This window comes from Falco naumanni, chromosome 3 (assembly GCF_017639655.2).
Source record: "Falco naumanni isolate bFalNau1 chromosome 3, bFalNau1.pat, whole genome shotgun sequence".
In the NCBI taxonomy this organism is placed as follows: Eukaryota; Metazoa; Chordata; class Aves; order Falconiformes; family Falconidae; genus Falco; species Falco naumanni.
In genome coordinates, this window is record NC_054056.1 from 63,073,723 (window position 1) to 63,092,861 (window position 19,139).

Here is a 19,139-nt window from a genome sequence, read left to right on the forward strand (position 1 = left end):
ATGCATTCAAAGCTCATCATGGTACATACACAGTGTTTACATGTGCGAATAGGAAGCTTTGTGGTAAATTCATTGCAACCGGCTTGGCCTATTGTATCTAAACCATTTTAAGAAGCTTTGGGTTTAAAAGTATTGTACCTATGTCTGGGGTTATTGATAACAGAACTCAAGAATTCCAGAGTTATGGTGCCCACAGCAACTATATCTCATCATTTGTATTGCACCTATAAACTATAAAGTTAAATTTTACAGTATGTCTATTATTTAATAAAACTGTAAGTGTTCAGCTTGCCTGAATTATGGGTGCTGTATGAGCATTGTAACTTTACTCCCCTGACTTTTTCTTAGTTAAAGACACCAAGCTTAGCATTATACTACCATATTTTATTTAGTTCATTAAATATTAAATCACTATTTTATTTTAATGAGAAAAAACACAGATCTTTAACTAAAGTATAATGTATGAAATGTTAAACAGATTAAAGTGCATGTCCTCTGAGAATTCACAGATTCTTTACATACTCTGACTTATATATCTAATATCTGTCTGAAAACAGATCGGAAATACACTACTACAGGTTTTAAACTTCTGACTGAAGCCCAAGCATGTCACCAAAATATGAGCAGAGCTTGATTTTACTAAGCCTGTTCTTCTTTTTTGTACATGAGTCGTTTAAAAAGTCAAGGTTTTACAGCTGACAAGCATGAGCTGTAGTTTCCAAAATGTCTGTGAGAGGTGGTATGAATATAGATTGTATTTTTTGTGTTTGATAATGCTATAGGCCTAGAACCAACGCAGGAATAAGATCTGAAAAAAAATATTATTCTCTGTCTGTCATGTCTGGAAGAAGAGTGTAAAATGCTCCATAGTTTTGTATGTCAAAAATCAAATTTGAAACCACTACCAACTTTCATTTGCATTTTAGAAATGTTTACACACAAGGAAAGCATCAACTTTCCAGATCTGGGGTCTAGGCATAAACTTAGTAGCCACAGAATTGAAACATTGCTATTGCTTTTGCTTGCTTTTTTTTTTTTTTTTTTTTTTTTTTTTTTAACATGGAAACATATCAGAATCATGTATTCCATTCTGTTCCTCCAGTGGGTTCTGTTAGTACTTCGTACTCTCAGTCTGTAAAACTTCAGTTCTCAGTCAGAGTCTTATGATTCTTTAGGATGTTTTAAGTCGTTTTAAATGTATTTATTTAATTACTTCCTATAGATGTGCAATTCTGCGTGACATTTTTCAATAAGAAAACTGGACTTTGAAATATATTCTTGCCTTAAGGAACTTAGTTCTTGAAGCCCATGCAAATATCAAAAAGAAAAAAAAAAAAGAAAAAAAAATTTAAAAATTAAAAATAATTCTTAAAAAAAGAAATCAATGATAAAATTTGTGTGCTGCTGGAAGGTAAGATTTTAAATGTTTCACAGAGGTAGAGTTACCAGAGTCATTAACTGAAGGATATTTAAAGAACACATGGAAATTAACTTTAAAAAGGCACAAGGGAAATAATTGGTTAAATAAAATGGGGGGCAACTGAGAAGGAAGTTTGAGCCCTGAGAAGGAAGACTGAGTCATAAGAAGAAATGTTGATAAAGATACAAATTAGAGTACACTTCCAGGATTAAATCTTAAGTCCTCTGAGGAAAATATCAGTGCTCCAAGTGAGTTTGTCAAGGCCAGGCTTGACCAAAAGAGATCTGGGACAAAAACAAAAAGAGCTTAGACTGAGCCCAAGAGGAAAGACGGACTTGTTTGAGCCTGGAAGTTCAAGGAAAGCCCTAAATCATGATGACAGTAGTGGGAAAAGGGTCAATAAAGGAAGGAAGTTGGCATGGTCTTGGTTTTGAAATCAGCAGGAAACAAAGTAATGGCATGACTTGTGAATAGTTTGGTTAATTAATTATAAATAGTAATAAGCCCATGAATACTTAGGATCATGAAATATCTCTGTTCCTTTGTATAGCAAAGTAGGATTTGGATTGCAGTTTATAGCAACATAGATTGACAAACTGCCATAAAAATTTAACCTACATTGAAATTAACATTTGAAAGGCTTTACAGCCTCTGATGTTTATAATGTTTGTAGTGGGAATCAATAGCTAAGCTGTTAGCAAACAGTCCAACATTTCCGTTTTGGTTGTCTAAACAAGCTAGCATGTCAATGCTCTGGCTGAAGTTTGGGAAGCAATGGATACATAAGATACTTAGCAGAAGTTAGATGTTGTTGAAAAACAAACTTTCCATAGAAAAGAGACAGTCAGTGATTATCCTGTAGATGCTCATATTTGTAAGCTGCAGGACAAATTTTAGCAACCCAAAATTGAAACTTCTTGTTTAATATGACTTATGTTTCTGAGCATTGTAGTTATAGCTTGCTTTGTAGAGTTGATTCACTAAGAATAATCAGAAAAGTAGCAAACTAAAAATTCACACATACATTTATTTAAATCTAACACAAAATATGCCTAACTAAAAAGCCCTTTGGTGGTTTCACTTTTACTATAAAAATGGGGCTTCTGCAAAATAACTTCAGGACAACTTCTTCAAGGACTCTGCTGCACTGTACGTTGTTTCTACTGTTACAGGAAAGAGAACAGTGTTGGTTTACAATGGTCAGAAGCCCCAGGAACAAAGGGAAAGGATGGGTGGGCAAGAGCACCATGCTCTTGTACTATCCTCTGCTATGTTCCAAAATGCCATGGCTGCATGTTCTGAGTGTTCCAGACTTCCAGTGCAAAGAAGGGACAGCACTTCCTTCAGATCAAGAGAAATAATGCACATCAATAATAATAAGAAGAAGGGAATAAAGAGTTGTATGGCTCAGGCACTCAGGCTAACGTAATTCAAAAGGAGGATCCCTGCAAGCTGGCAGGTGTTCAGTCACACTAATTATGCTATAGAAGCGATAGCAGTAGAATTTCATACTTGCAAACCTACTCTTGTGATGATTAGTACCTTGCTCCGCTAATCTGAAATGTATCTTCAACCAAAGTCATCCTGGTGACTGTAGCTATGCACACTGTCTTAAAAGATTATGATATAGGGATTTGTATTTCATGTTTTGTGCCTCCCCAGAGGTGCTCAGTATGTTGAGCTGAACCAAAACCACACTGATCTGGTTTGTAAGTACTTTGAATAGAAACCACCAAAAAGCCAGATTTATCCAGCCCAGTGTTAGATCTAACTGAGGTTCCTATGTCAGCATGTTTGCTAGAAACTTCCCAGATAAGTAGTGGAAAATACCAAACAGCCCCAGAGGTTCTTGCGCCTACGCAGGGGGTGAAGCAGGCCGCTGCTGCAAACAGCAACCCACAGTCAAATTGGATTGAGGATGGGCTCTTGGCCACGAGAGTTTTAGTTACGGCTCTGTTGTGACTTAGCACGGTCAAGTATTGCTGTGCAATTACCTCAGGGTATGCTAATAAGGGAATTGTTTTTATCACTTCAGGTTCCTCAAGATGAATGGACTGGATACACTCCACGAGGGAAAGATGATGAGATTCCCTGCCGACGAATGCGTAGTGGCAGTTACATCAAAGCCATGGGGGATGATGACAGCGGAGACTCAGATACGAGTCCAAAGCCATCTCCAAAGATTGCTGCACGGAGAGAGAGCTATCTCAAGGCCACCCAGCCATCCCTTACAGAGCTCACCACCCTCAAGTAAGTCCATGTTTTACTACATCATACAGACCGCTCCATTAAGACATGCAGTTTCTGTTCCTATTGGGTTCTGCCTTCTAGGCACCAGTTAAGGAAAGTATTTAAACAAGTGTGTTTGGTCATAATTATTTTGCGTTGGGTTTTTTTTCTGAACAACAGTAGATTTGGGAATGTATTTCCATGTTATTCTGGAAAGGGACCCCTACTGCCTGCGCTTTGAATTTGCCAAGTATTCCAACCTGTTAGTGTTGAGTATTCTGTTCTTTATAGGTCTGTTCTTTAAATACTTTCCTGAATTATAGCTTTGGCCTGCAAAAGCTTTGCATAATTGTATATTTATGTATACTCAACATGTGAAACTAGCCCTAAGCTAGTCTTTGCAACTCATCAGAGAGCATCTGACATTTAATTAAAAAGAACAATAACCATCTGAAAATAGACAAATCCAGGGTTTCCCTGTTCACTCAGAATTGCACTGTATTTTGTGGAGAAATATAACCAAAACTGAATTATTTTTTAATCATTTATGAAAGCTTTAGTCAGGAGGAATGATGAATTTATGTTTTTTTAAATGTCACTTTGTGGTTTTCTTTTATCTGTGCCTTTTAAAAGAACCACACAGATTCTCATGAAAATTACGCAAATGGACAATTTTGGTATTAGTGTTTTATTTTAAATTATTCCAAAATGGAGAGGGCCCCTAAAGCAAGAAAATAAATTCTATCCAGAAAAGAAAATAGTGTAGATTAAAATCAACAATTGTTTCTGTCTGTCTTCTGCAAAATTTGTAGCTATAATAGTGAATCATAGTTCAATGAACCAAAAATAACCTAATTTTAGTATAACTTGCCTAAGGCTGTAGCTTTAAAATGGAAAAAGAAGAGCTGCATCTCTTCTACCATCTGTGATTAGAGACAAAAGATTCCTCCTGCATTTCCCTCATTAATTTCCTCTCCTTCCTTGTTCTTCTCTACCCCATTTTTTTTCCCAGAGACCTTATCTGAGAAATAGATTTTAGAGAAAAGCTTTTGATCCTTGTTAAGAATGTCATGCTCTTGACATCAGTGATGAATAGACCAGAAGGAAAAAAACATGCTTATTGCAGCTCCCCAGAGAAACCTGCCTGACTTTGTCTCTGGGGAAGTCAGGAACTGCTTCTGCTCTGTCTTTCCATTAGTGTCCAAAGGAGAAAGCAGTCTCTTTCTGCAGGGATTTTCGTAAGCTAGCTGGTACTTACTCAAGGGATCCAGTGATTCCTCTCATCATCCAGCAGGCTTTACCACATCCTTGTCTGAGCCAAAACCCTCCTCTGAGATCAGTTATTGCAATCTCTGCAAGGTGAACATAAATGTTACATACCACCACAAACTCCATACAGCCATGCTTTATGCATGGACACACTAACAGGCACAGAATTTATTCTTTTTGAGACTTTAGAAACATATGTTACATAGTTTTGTAATATATGTAATGTGAAGCACAGTGCATCACAGTGAGTGTCTTTGCTCTTGGTCATTTCTGTTCTCTGTAGATATGTGATTTGCAAAAGAAAAAGGAATTATTAAAAATAAAAAGTCCTGCATGTCACTGTTCACCCACAGAGGATGTTAGATCAGAGGGGCTAGGCAGCAGAAGCTTTTAGGTTTAGCTTTCAAATTATTGCAATTCAACAAAATGCTTGGTCAAATATGTCTTTTCACATGTTTTTAAAACCTTTCCTATTCAGGAAAGCTTTTAGGAGTATGCTTAATTTTAAGCTGCACTCTAAAATTCATGTAAGCTTAGGAGCTATGCAGAAGTAGGATGTAAATCACTGGGTAGAAGGAAGGGGGAAATGGGAAATGGTAGTAAAACAAAAAAGATGACAAAATATGAAATGGCTTCTCTTTTTCAATGACTTTTCAGCATAAACTGGCTGAATTATTTCTTTTAATCTATGATGATACTTTATAGAAATGTGTCTTCCTGGAAAAGCTTTCCACTTTCAGAGACAAATTCTATAATACATAATTACACATTGCTTTTATTCCTTTCTGCTGAACATGATAACTGGGGGGGGGGGGGGGGGGGGGGGCGGGGGCAGGCAGGCAGGTGAGAACTAGCCAAGTGTTTGCTGGGAATTTAAGTCTTCTGTTACGATGGGTCTTTTTTGCAGACTTCCTCATACTTTCTTAGTAGCGTGACTTGACCTTGACCATGACATTGCTTGTTCATCCCAGGGCTACCCTGATTACTCGAAGAGTTGTGATAGAGTTTTGCTGACGTGTTGGTCAGAGACTAAATTAGGGCCCCTGACTCACTGCATGTAGGTCATCAAGCAATTGTGTAGTGTGTGATAACAAGTTACTTCCTTGGCTTATTGTTGACTTGAGTTCAATTTGCATCTGAATAGAGCATTGTGGAAATGAGCCAAAAGCCCCTCTAGTCAGCAGGCAGCCTTTTACTGACACTAGTGGACTTTCTAGCTGACCTAGCAGAACTTTATTAACACCTTAATGCTGAATGGTATTCCACTCCTCTAATTATGTTTTTTCTGTTAGTGAAGAACAAGGCACCTTGTGAAACCGGTGCTTCTACAGTGGTAATTGTCAGGGACCTTCTGCACTTCTGCTACTCTCTTTCTCTGTTTTCTCTGTATGCAGTCTCTAGCTGGCTTCACTTTCATCTTTGGCAGAGCAAACAACTTAAGAACATGTTCCCTTTTGTTTTCACTGTTGGTTTTGAAGGGATTTTTCATCTTGTGGGACTTTTCCTCTCCGAGTACTTGAAGTCTAATATTGGTCTCATGACCCACGCTGTTCCTCCCACCTACCTACCTACGATTGCTCATGCACCTCGTCTTCTAAGAAAGGATTTTCATTATTACCAATGTTTCTTTTTATATAAGGAATAACTTTTGAACAGCACAACTGTGTCATGTCTCGTTTACATAATACAAATTTATTTTCCTGGGTTTGCTGAGGTTTTTTTCTTGCTATACCTTACAATCTCCCTCCTACGATATTTCTCCCATGCCATGGTATCCATGTGGTTACAGCACGTGTCAAATGCTGTGGTACCATTCTGAACAAAGCACAGCTTGCTGTGATCTTGAAATGCACACCTCCGCGGCAGCACTCTCATTATCCTACCAGGAAGTAAGCAGCTTTTTCTCTCTGTCTTGTTGGCACTATCCTCTTGGTGTTTAATCTTTCAGCCTAGATAAACTGATCAGCTGGAAAAAAAGTGACATTTTCTTGCCCATTCCTGAAAAGTGGCAAAAGTTTCTCTTGCCCTTGTAAGCACATGGAAAACGGACTGGTTAGCTAACTTCTAAAGAAGGTGCAGACGACAGATAACTCTACTACAGCTGAGCTCAGATCAGGATATGTTTCTTCACTACCTGTATGTACCTTGGTTATGCTTAGCCTGGTTTTCATTGGAAAAAAAGTATGCCATTACAACGTCCACATGCCAACCTGTCATCTCCACCTCCCAGTAACTTTTGAATCCATTGGCCAGCTTTAACCGAGTTCGCTAGAGAGACTGGAGTCTGGAAGGCACAAAGTTCCAGTAAACCTTATGATGATCTGTAGCTGAGTAAGGCAAAGAAAGATCTGCATCCATCCCTTATGATCTCTTGAATGAGCAAAATAGCTAGTGAGCTAAAAGATGAGGAATATGGGAGGGACTGGAAACTCTGGTTGAGGACAAGACGTCTAAGAGAGGGATCCTGTTACCATAGTTTTCCTACTTTTGCTGGCCCTCTTCCTCTACTCTACTGTACAAACACTCACCACTTAAAACATAGCTTCACATTCTGCTTCCTAACTCAATATTGCTGCTACTGTAGCGACTTCAGCCACTTGAGTCTTCTGCACGGCTGCTTTTTTTTTTCTTCTCCAAAATATTACAGTACTTAATGGTAATGTATTTGTGGACATTTTGCATGTTTTTTTGGGTTATATACAGTTGCAGAATTGTTCCTTTGAATTAATATTTGATCATGCAAACTTTTTTCTGAGATGAATTGTACTCTGATCACCAGTATATTGACAGTTTCAATGATCTTGATACTTTGGACATGCATTTGTAGAACCTGCTTAGAAAGGAGAGAAGGAAGAATAGAAATCAGTTTTTTCTTAACAAATTTTTATTTTCAAGATATTCTAATAGAAACGTCATGTTTTTCCAGTCATCTATGACGTGGAGAAACACAGTTATAAACACCTCAAACATTTTTTAATGGGCATCAAATTACACCACTGATGATGAAAGGAATGTGTGAGCATATAAGCAAAAAACATTAGGCATTTCTCCTTTTTATCCCATGGTAAAGAATTTGTCTGTGTAACTTCCACCATAGCTGCATCTATTCCTGTGATTTACTGCATAGATAAGTGATACTTAGAATAGAATAAACCAACCACTTCCTAACTTTAAAGTTTATCAGACACCTTTCAAAAATTATATCTCAAAATATGTGCATGTTATTTGTGTACATCCAGGCTTATTTTCTGTGTGCTAATACAAATAGCGTAAGTACTTTACACTTATATGTTTATGGGACTCTGAAGATAAAATTGTCTTGAAAGCCTCTGCACTATTTTTCTCAACATCCTATAAAACCACAGTAAATAATCAAGCTCAATTGAGAGGCAGAATCTGGTAGCAAACTTAAAAACAGTGGAAAAAGCAAGAAGAAATGGATAGATCTGATTTATACATCCTGGATTCTAACTGTTCATCACCTGTCTGAGAAAGGATCAGATCAGCTCCTGGAGAACAAGCATTCGAACTAGGGTCAACCTAGATTACAAATCAAACCTTGATAGAGTTGCAGGACCAGCTCTGCTAGGACTACTTGTAAAAAAAAAAAAATCTAGCCACCCCATTGTTACATAGTATAAGGTGTTTCAGATAGAAAATCCCTTTACCCTTGTAAAAATAATACTCTCAAATAATTTTGTCTGATGGCAATTTGTGGTAATCAGGAGGAAGGGGATATGCACACATGGGCACATCCATATAGACTGATGGGATGATAAAGTGCATCGTATGCACAGAGTGAATTAACGGTGAAATTGAATAATGCCTTTCAAACGTGGACTAACGTGTATGAAAGGATGAGCAAAGGTCCAAAAGGTTTTTACACTAAAGACACAGCATGTTGCATGGCAAGGATGTTTTTGAATCTTATGAGCAAAGCTGGAGGTCATTATAGCTTTGGTTTTCCTATAGTGATGCAACACATGCATTTCCATATGTAGAAATCTTCATGGCTTCTCAAACTGAAATATACAGTCTCTCAGAAAATCATGGATCAATATAAACTCTGGAGATGGTTCTCCCACGTTTTCAGCTTTTCACAAATGCTGTTCTTGGGAAGTGTCTGCACTGAGGGAAATGATAAGGGATGTAAGGATAGTTGTAGCCCGACACATTGGCTAGGTTGTTGTGGCATTTGAGCAAACTGAAGCTGATGTCCTTACACTGCATTTCACCATACAGTATGGTGTGAAATACGGTATGAAAACCGTCTTGGTCTTAGGAATGAGGTCCTGTTTACCTTAGGCTATTTCTATATTACTATAACATGTTTCAAATTATCCCCAGAAAAAGGTGTTATATAAACAAAAGCATACTGCTTTTTTAAATGGAGGTGTTGTCCTCATTCTGCTAAAATTAATAAAAATGTCTCATTAACTTCACTGGCCCAGATCAGGGGTAGGGGGAAGGAAGAGGGACCATACAACATGATGCAATACCTCATCTTCCTTATAGTGAGTATTTTTAGACACATGCAGGGAAGCTTGTTAATTTTCTTTCTTGTTGAGTGACTTTCAGTTAGGGAGCAATGACCTTCCTAATTAGTACAAAAGGAATAAGTCTAATTAATCTTTTATTAGTGTTTTACAGTATGTTTCTCTTACATTTTCATCAGGTGTTTAGCTAGTGAAAGAATTATTTCTGTTTTCCTTGAGGTGTGTTTGCTTGAAGAGGGGGTTTTTTTGGCTTTCATGTGAAAGAGACTGGAGCATCTCCATGAGGTTTGGACGTGCAGCCAGAGGAATAGTATTCTAGAAGTATTGTTGGCCTAGGCAGTAACTTTCCCAGTCTGCAGTCACTGATGCATGATATTATTACTTAGCTTTTTGTTCATATTATCGTAATTCCTTCTCTTTTTTCTTTGAAAGCTAGGGAGAAGCTTCAAACAGGTTTCTCACTTTTCAGGCTCATGTGTCAGGTATGATTAAGTTCAATGAATAGTTTGTAAGTCCGAAGAAAATTTGAAAGGCAAGGCAATAAAAAGTATATTTATTTTGAGGTAGTGGTGGGTATACCTCTGAAGCTAATGGTTTCCTTAGGGCAGCTGGCATCTATTTTGTGTACGTGATATTTAAGGAGCAGAGGATATAGATTTATTGAAGGAACTTTGAGCTTGGAGCTTTTAATGAACAGTTGCAACTTTCCACTGATGATAGATACGTATAGCATGATCAGTCAGTTAATGCTTAATATCACTGATGGGCATGTGAGAAAGCTTGTGCCCCATGGCAGCATTTCTTCTGGGCTTTGTGTCCCCACACACAAAGATATGTACACCTTTACAGCACAGAAATGAACCTGCTCATCTCACTGTACGATCCTCTGTGGAGACAGGGCATTCCTACAGTTCGCTGTATAGCATGTAAGTAGGATGGGCACTCCTCCTGTGATGATCCTCACCAGTTTATTTTGCAATGAAACTGGGATGCCCTAGCTATTACAGTCTCACTGTTAGCAAACGTTGCTTATCCCCTTGTGAAACTTACCTTTCTGTCAGTCTACACCTAGCTCCATATGTCCCTGTGCCCTGTTATGTCAGTAATGTCACATTTGTATAAATAAAGTTATTTCCTGTTTCTCTAAGAGAAGAAGTCAGAATTTGGTTGTAATCTGTGACTTACACTACAGTTGTTGCCTGGCTTGTACTTTTACCTTTATTTGTTGAAATCTGAGGACATCAATTAAAATTAACTAACCTAAGAATAAACATCAGCCAAAACCAAAAAAAAATACTTTAACTTTGCTAGTCAAAGTGTGATCTTTTGGCAACACTGGAGCAGATATTTCTGTTAAAGAAAAGCTGCAACTTCATTTAGATGATTGGCTTACTTGCAGAAATGGAAGTCCTTGTCCTGTATCTAGTCACCTGGCTCAGCTTTAAGCTTTATGTTACACATAGCTACAGATGGAAGTGTAAATTTTTAGCTTCTCTCAGTTAAATCCTGTAAACATTTATATATTTTAGAGAAAATTATTTTGGTGAGTGTAAGTCCACCCCATTGTCTGTTTTAAAAAGCAAGGTCTATCACTATACTTTATGGTTCAAATGGTCACTTCTAGGGCTTGCTTTAAGAAACACAATTATAATTACTGAACCAAGATGTGGTTTTCAGCCATCTCTTTCAGGGTATAGCTTTTACACAGCCAACCTGCGTATTTGCATGCAAAACTGGACTTGTTTATTTTTAGCCCTGCTTCTGCCCACCTATTTAAAATGCTGCCTCAGAAAGGAAGTTAATAATGTCCAGTGGGGACAGGAGAAGAAATGCTGCCTTAGAGTGCAAGGACATACACAAGCTATATGTTAGGAAAATTTTCCTAATGGTAATGATAGTTAGGCGCAGGAGTGCATTGCCAAGAGAAATCGCTTCACTGGACATTTTCAAGAAAAGGGTAGAAAATGTCTGCCAGGACAAATTTAGGTATTGCTGATCCTGCTTTAGGGTTGGAGGAGGGACAAAATGACCTCATGAAGACCCCTCCAGACCTCTCTTTTATGATTCTTTGTCTTTCTCAGGCTATGGAATATACTCACTGCCACTGTTCTTACTTCCTTAACTTTATTTTTAAATATAAAAATAAAATTCTCATCAGGACCAAATTATTCCTGAAGGCCTGCTGTTGAATAGTAAGTATAGATATCCCACCCACAGCAGTGCCGCATGTATTTTAAATGTTATTTCATTGCTAGCGTTTTGAAATTATGTTCCAACTGCTGCCAGCCATACCATGCTTGACTCTCGGTATGTGATCCTGTACTGTCTGGTTTAGCCTGCTAAGGGGAGCTCAGCTGATGTATTAAGTCTGCCATGCAGAAAATTCACAGGCATAGAATGAGATGTGCATTTGCACAAAATTCAGTCTGGAGTACTTAATGTCCAACATAACAAGACAAGCAAGCAGGCGACAATAATTAAGTTAATTATTCATAATAAATTTCTGTTCTGATCAGCTAGAAGTGCAATATTCTTTCACTGTGAAGTGCTGGGGCCCCTTTAGATTAAAAATAGAAAAAGATAAAATAATGTATTTTGTTTTAGTTTCAACGTGAAATTACAAGACAATCAGTGTTGCAGACATGCTTTGGGGTCTTCTGTTAATTTGCACCATGTTAGGGTGAGAGAAAGAGACGTGAAAGTAATTGTGCTGCCCTCACAAATAAAAGATACTATTAATATCTAAGTCATGTTGATGCCCAGTCATTTGTTTCTTTTATTTTTTTGTGTTTGTATTACTGCTAAGATAGAGTAATTTTCAACTTATTTTGGTAATTCTTTGCTGACTTGGGTGCAGTCTGGGATGAAGGTTAGGGGCAGGGTGCAGCAAAGAAAGCGTATGGCCCCTGGCAGCTAAGGTGCTGAAGTAGGGCAGCATCAAATACACTCTGCTCCCAGTAACACACGTGAATGAAGGTTCACCTGAAGAGGCTTGACTTTTTAAAAACTCCTCTCCTCCTAATGAAGTTATAAATCTTTTCAGGAGAGGAGAAATTAGGGAAAATTCTTAAAGACTTTTTTACATTGTGCCTGCTTTCTTATTCATCATACACCACAAAGATAGAGAACTATCATACGATCACGGCTTGTGTTATATGCTGGTGTGAAAAACATATTCTTGTTGAAAGCACCTCTGCAGCAGCTGAGGTTCTGATTTTCTGTAAGAGATTGCTGTGGTTGCATCTATAGTGGAGTTGCACAGCAATTTCCCATTCCCTTCCAAAGGGCTGTGCTACCTGACCAGGCTACACTCCAGCTGCCCAGCAGCTTTGCTGCCCAGCGACCACAGAAAGCTCTGTTTTTGTCATCCCCGAATGCCAGCAGCCACATCAAAGCACCCAAATCCTTCACTTTATTTAAATGACATTGGAGTGGCAGCCATGCTTGGGTTGCATCTGTGCAGCTCTGCACTGTGACAGTGATGTATCATGCTGAAGGCAAGCTCAGGAGCTTTCAGGACTAGTATATAAATCTCACCAGTTTTACATCTGACAATTGCTATTGCAAATCTGTTCTAAGCCTTCATTACTCTACACTTGAAAGGAAACCTTGAAAAACATCTTTAGAAGGTAGACCTCCTTGGACTAGTTCTAAAACTGTTCACGGTTATTACTTCATCACACCAAAATAGGCATAATATAGACATTCATTAAAACTCTCTCTTGTAATAATCAATATTTGTTACTGTCTGCATAACAAAGACTGGAGAATGTACTAGAACGGAAAAAAGGTTTTTACTTCATTTATTACTTTTACTCTCTTTTTTTCAAAACTTAAAACTGCTACTTTGCTTTTATCATATTTAGAGAAATAATTTGTTTCTGAACTTTGCATAAATCTCAAAACCAAGGATACATGCATAATGCAGTAAGCTTACAACCACTTTGGGTGAAATGGTGTCAATGACGACATCAACTGAGTCATGACTTCATCTCATAAAATTTATGTTTGTAGCAGTGATAGAAATTATATTTATAAAAGCTGGAATTTTTTATTTCAGGGGAGGTGGGGGGGACGACACACGACACAATTTCTGACTCTGAAAAGGTCTTTTTTCCTTATTCTAGTGGGATGTAGCCAACATGTCATTCAACCATCCTTGTGAAGTTGCAGTCAAAGATGTTGAAAATCTCAGAAACATTGGCACTGTCTAGTCAATAGGGTCCAATCTAAATGTCTAGCCATGGATTTCAGACTGGTGCAGGATCTGTTGGACTCATCTCAGTCATGTGGCTGTAAGAGCTGTGAGACAACAGGGATTTGGCAGAGATGTGTTGCTCAGACTTGTTTGAAATGCTGGTGAGTCAGGCTGTGGCACTGCAGTTGTTCAGTCATTTACTGTTGGGTAGATTGTCATTTCTGGCAGAGCAGTAACTCTCTGTCTATTACTTTCCCCCCTCCCCCCCCCCCCCCCCCTACTTTGAGATCATTTGATTTGGGGCACAAGTTAACTGCTGTTTACCCATAATGAACGAATTTGCATTGAGAGGGAGTGAATGATGCCTTATTCAGGTAAGATGTTAGACTGGCTGGAACAAATGTTAGCACTATGTCACTATTTCTGTTGTCCCTTTCTCTTCTCTCTCTTTTTCTCTTTTTTAAGTGATTCCTTAATATTTCTAAGTAATAATCATCAGTACTTAGCTAAGCGTCCTTTTTTCCATTAGAAAAGCCAAGATTTGCATAAAGAATACCACATCTAGAGTCTTCATCCCTTCACACAGTGACAGAATGACCTTCTGGCTATCAACTACTTCCATATTTCCACCTCCCCACTGCTTATTTTATTTTCTTTTTAAATTAATTTCACACCTTTGAAAATAATAACCGTGTAGCACTCTCTTCAGCTTTCATTTATTGTAGCCCTGATCCTAATACACTCTCCTGCTAAGATTTTCATCAGCGGTGATTTAATTACTAACCTTTTTCACTAGTCCTGTTACTAATATCATCCTTGTGAGTCTTTCACAGTTCTTTTATCCCACAGTTTCTAGTCCTGAGTAGAGCTGGTCCATTGCTAGCACTCATGGATCCTTCTCTTTGCATCCTTTTCTCACCGGGGAGGCATGCAGCTTGTGTTGGAAAATGGCTGTGCCTGCCTTCATTTTGGTGCTCCATTGCTGCCCCCATATACGTCGTAGTAGTTAGATGCACTCAGCCACGCTTCAAGCTGTCTTTGGAGTGCTTTCCTGGGCAGCTGGGTTTGCTCACTGCTCCAGTTCTCCAGGCAGAAGCTGCCACAGCGGCTCGCAACCACAGCATGGCAGCCCAGGTGCTCATGCCACCGACCAGCGGTCAGGCAGCCCTTGTGCATGGATTGCTCTGCAAACACACGTAAACAACAAGGAGGCTTTTTCCTATCAGCTTTAATTGTCCCTTCTCCAGAGAGGTTAATCTGTTCCGTTATATCTCTGTGATGACTGCGGTATCTGGCCAAGTGTTTTGCCTCTGGCAGAAGACTGACAAGCCCTCGTTTTCTATTGAAATTGCGTGTTATGACTATATTCCCTTCCCCTGTTCTCAGAATCAGTGTGTCCATATAATGGTAGCTTGTTATTTAATGTAACTAGTTCCCTTAAGGGCAACAGCCCAAAGAATAATAAAATAAATCATTTGAAGTTCATGCAAACAGTGAATCACCTGAACAGCTGTCTCTAAAAACAGGGCTGTAGTTTGCTGTTGATGTTGTAGAGATTCCCCATCTTTTGAATATGTTTTCAGATTATGTGTTGTATGTACCACCTTTAAATGATGTACATAATAGACAATAAAAAATTATATAGAGAGGAAGAACCTTTATTTTGAAGAAATATTTTTAAAGAAGAGGGTGAAATAAAATTGACATGTAAAATAATACTTAAAACAGTGATTTTAGGACTTCCTGATGCTTATTTGCAAGTCTGTTTTACAATATATTCAATTATAAATATTTTTTTAATCTAATCCCATCTCATAAATAGAATATTTGTATTTCTAGAAAGAAAAAATAGAAATAGTCTTTATTGTAGCCAAAATCAGGTAAAATCTTGCTTCTGAGTTTAATCTTACAGGTTTTATTGTACTATCTTATATTTCACAATTACTCCCTCGGTGTTTCTTTCATTAACAGCACTGAAGTCAGCCACAATGGGAAGTTTAGATCTGATCCAGGTTAGACCTGAGATAAATGGAAATCCCCTGCCCTGCTCCCTGGGCTACCCACTGCCCCCAGTACAGGCCTGAGATACCCTTCTGGGAGGGCGTCTCGCTCCATGGGGAGGTATGCACTGTAACTCAAAATCAACACTGGGCTTTTTTCCCTAAGGTATGAGACTTCATTTGAATAAGGCGCAGAAAAATAGTTGTCGGCTGTTTCTCTGAAAGTCCTTGGGAATACTGTGCAACTGGGATCTGGGTCCTCAGTACTGGATTCTGCAGTGGGTTGTTTACAAGTCTCAAGCGTAACGTTTAAAATCTGAGCTATGGAAGTTTTTTCTCCCCCCTGACAAAGTAGACACGAAGTTTTAAATGCCAGCCTCCTACCCAACACAATGGGATGATAACCTCTGCCATGAATTAATCAAGCTGCTTGTTAAAAACATTTTCTTGCCACTGTTCTCTCAAGTTCTTTTGAATTCAGGCAAATCTAACAGCTTTCTCTTTCATAAAATGACACACTAAGGTTAATTATAGTTCAGGAGCACTCTAAGGTATGATTTGGCTGCTCAGTGTTTCTCAGGTCTAAAAAGAGCATGAAGGGTGCACCTGGAACTAGTGCCTGGCTTGCCTTGTTCCCATAGGGAAGGGGAGGATCAGTTCAGCAATTAAAATGAAGGACAGAAATTGCAAAACTCCCAAGTGTGGTGCCCATTTTTCTGCCAGAAGGGAGCAGGGTGGTGGGAGACTCTGGCCCCTACATCTACATGCTGCACCCCCACGGCAGGTAGGATGTGGCCCTGGGAGCAGAGGCCAGGGAAGGAGTACCAGGCGCCCCACCACTGCTGCTCCCTGCCTGGCCTCTTCCCAGCCGTGGGTATCAATGAGCCTCCGGCTCCTGCACATCGGAATGTCACAAGCATTGTTTCATTACAGTTAGTGCAGCAATTAAGTAGCCTTCGAAAGAGGCAGCAGAAATGCTAGTACAGTCGCTGTTAGTCATTGCCCCCTTGCTCTTCACTCCTTTCTGCACTCCTGAAGCAAGGTTGGCGGCAGCATTTCCTTGTGCTCACGGAGATGCCTGGGAAGAGCCGCACCACACTGCGTGAGCAGCGAGGCACAGCATGGGGAAGAAGTTAAGTCGTCCTTGTACTTCCCTGTACTGTACAATACGTTATCCTGTACTGCATTCTGCAGCTGCAGAGGCTGGAGAGACCTCATCCAGGGATAGAAGGGTCAATTCTTCTCAACCGTGCTTCCCACGTGCATCCTGCTTCCAGGATGCTCTCCTCGCTTTTTCCACCTGCTGTACGTATTTGCTCTCCCCATGAAGTATGAAAGCCCAAAGGAGGAGCATGTGATTCCTAGGAGTAGCAATAACTCATGTTGCATTTTGCTGAGTCTGTTGAAACGCATAGGTACGATCTCATAAGTTGACACATCTCCCCCTCTCTTACCACCATGCAGCCCACACCCATTCCTAACATGTGTCCTAGAGGTGGTTCAGATACTTTCACAGGGGGTAAATGATAGATAGGCATCCTTCCCCTCAGCTAGTCCTACCTCTCCTCTTCCCTCTACGTCCTGCCTGTGTACACTAACGCACAGCTTCCCACTCACTTCTCTATAAATCTTCTTTGTATTTCTTACCCTTCACACTATAGCAGAAGGGAATCTTAAAATGTTTTTGGTTGGTTTGGGTTTTTTACTGCCCATAGGGAAGGCCTTCAGAGCTAGGAAAAAATCTTTTAATATATCTCAGAGCCTGAGCTGCCATGGTGTGTGCTACACAGAGAAGCAAGCACACCACACACGTTGAAAATCACAGCCTGGTTTGAGTGGAGGGGGTTCCCACTGTACGCTCTGTGCAAGCCTGTTCCTGGAAAACGTGAATTTTCTTGGTTAAAAGCCATTTGGAAGGCTTGGAGAAACATTTGTCTCCTGTTACTGTCTCCTGATTTCTCTTCTCTGGAGGGGGCAGGCAGCCGCACGGATGGCAGCCTAATCACCCGCTAAGAGCACGGTGCTGCTGGGGACAGCAAAACCCACAAGAACAAGTGGAGGAGTGTTTTTCTACCTATGTCCCAAGCTCTTAGTGCACTCACAACAGATATTATCCATGAGCTTTCTACAATCTTTTTATGAAGGATATTGATCTGTTTCCTTCTGCTGAGTTTAAGTTTGGTTTTTTCCTGTTTGCCAGAGCAGGACTGGGCCTGTTAATTTATGCAGAATTTGCCTAAGCTGAGGGAAAAAACATAACTCAGACTTTCCCGTCAATAGACCTTCAGCAAAACTCTAAGATTTGACCTGCTAAACATCTAGCAGTTACCTATCTAATTAATTTCTTGCTTATCTTCAGATACAAACAGCTTTCTAATTTTATTTAGCGTTTTCCTGTTACTGAGTATCTGTTAGTTAGTTACTGTTAGTAAGTAGTGAGTGAATTGCTGTACACACAGAAACCTGCCTTCACATATCCAAATTGCTTCCTTCCTGCTATAGATGGATATTTAGCATAGTTACTGCAGTGAAAGGAGCAAGACTGGTAATACAGCCATAGAGAGTGTATTATTGTGTTGGGCTTCTCTTTGGTTTCTACTTTCAAATAGCTTTATTCTTAATGAATATGGAAGTTAATGTGTTTAGTAAGTTGTGAGTTTCTGTACAGAAGGAAAACTCTTTTTCCAGACCCAGTGCTGACCTGCCCTTTCTAATCACCAAGAAAAATACTTTCACTCATGAAAAACACATAAAAAAGCTTTAAATCCTACCATTTTTGTAATGATGTGCTGAATGCTATGAAAGCAAATTACCCTATGAATCCTAATTAATTGCAAATCAGGTCCACAAACGCTGTAAAAATCAGAATATATTGTAAGATATAATGGATGTGCACCATCTTTTTTATGTTTTGTTTCTTGAGTCCTTGAACTCTGTGTTTGTGTGCTTTCTTCACCAACTGTGAAAACTCGAGGTTTTTTTCCTTTAACTGGAAAGATTTTGCAAGCCTCATAAGATGAGCTTTAAGGAAAAGGTAAAGCACAGAAGCCTAATGAACAGCAATCGTTGGCAGCACTAGATTGTTCCTCCCTCTAGTGGCTGGCTGGCTCCAGTTGGACTATGTGGAGCTCTTCATTAACATCTCGAGGAATTACCCCATTAGTTCAGCTACTGGGAACTTACTTTTTCCACACTAGCATCCTCCAGCTCCCTGCCTGCTTGGTAATCCATGGTGCCTCTGTGTACATATCCGTGACTGTGTTACATGACCAGCCTTTCAGTTTTTCAAGTCCACATCTGTACAGTTTTCTCAAGCTTTCCCGGTCCCTTCTGTACATTGTATTACATGTTCCACAGTAGCAGTCACATAAAGAAGACCACCCTGCTTCTGTTGCATTCTGTGATTCCACACGGTATATTACACCAAATCCAGGTAATTATCATAGCTGATCTCTGATGTATGCTAAACAGAAAAAGTTATGAATTCGAGGTGGCTTAGTTTGTCTAGTCATGGTGAAATACTGGGA

The 19,139-nt window shown here is 39.3% G+C and overlaps 1 protein-coding gene across 3 annotated transcripts in view; it reads left to right on the forward strand.

Moving 5' to 3' along the window:
* Positions 1–19,139, forward strand: part of DLGAP1 (DLG associated protein 1) — a 430,938-nt gene that overhangs the window by 299,028 nt on the left and 112,771 nt on the right. For all 3 annotated transcript variants that reach the window (XM_040588005.1, XM_040588007.1, XM_040588008.1), the window contains one exon: positions 3,456–3,670. In XM_040588005.1, the coding sequence (XP_040443939.1) occupies positions 3,456–3,670 (215 nt within the window). The remainder of the gene's footprint in view (positions 1–3,455; positions 3,671–19,139) is intronic.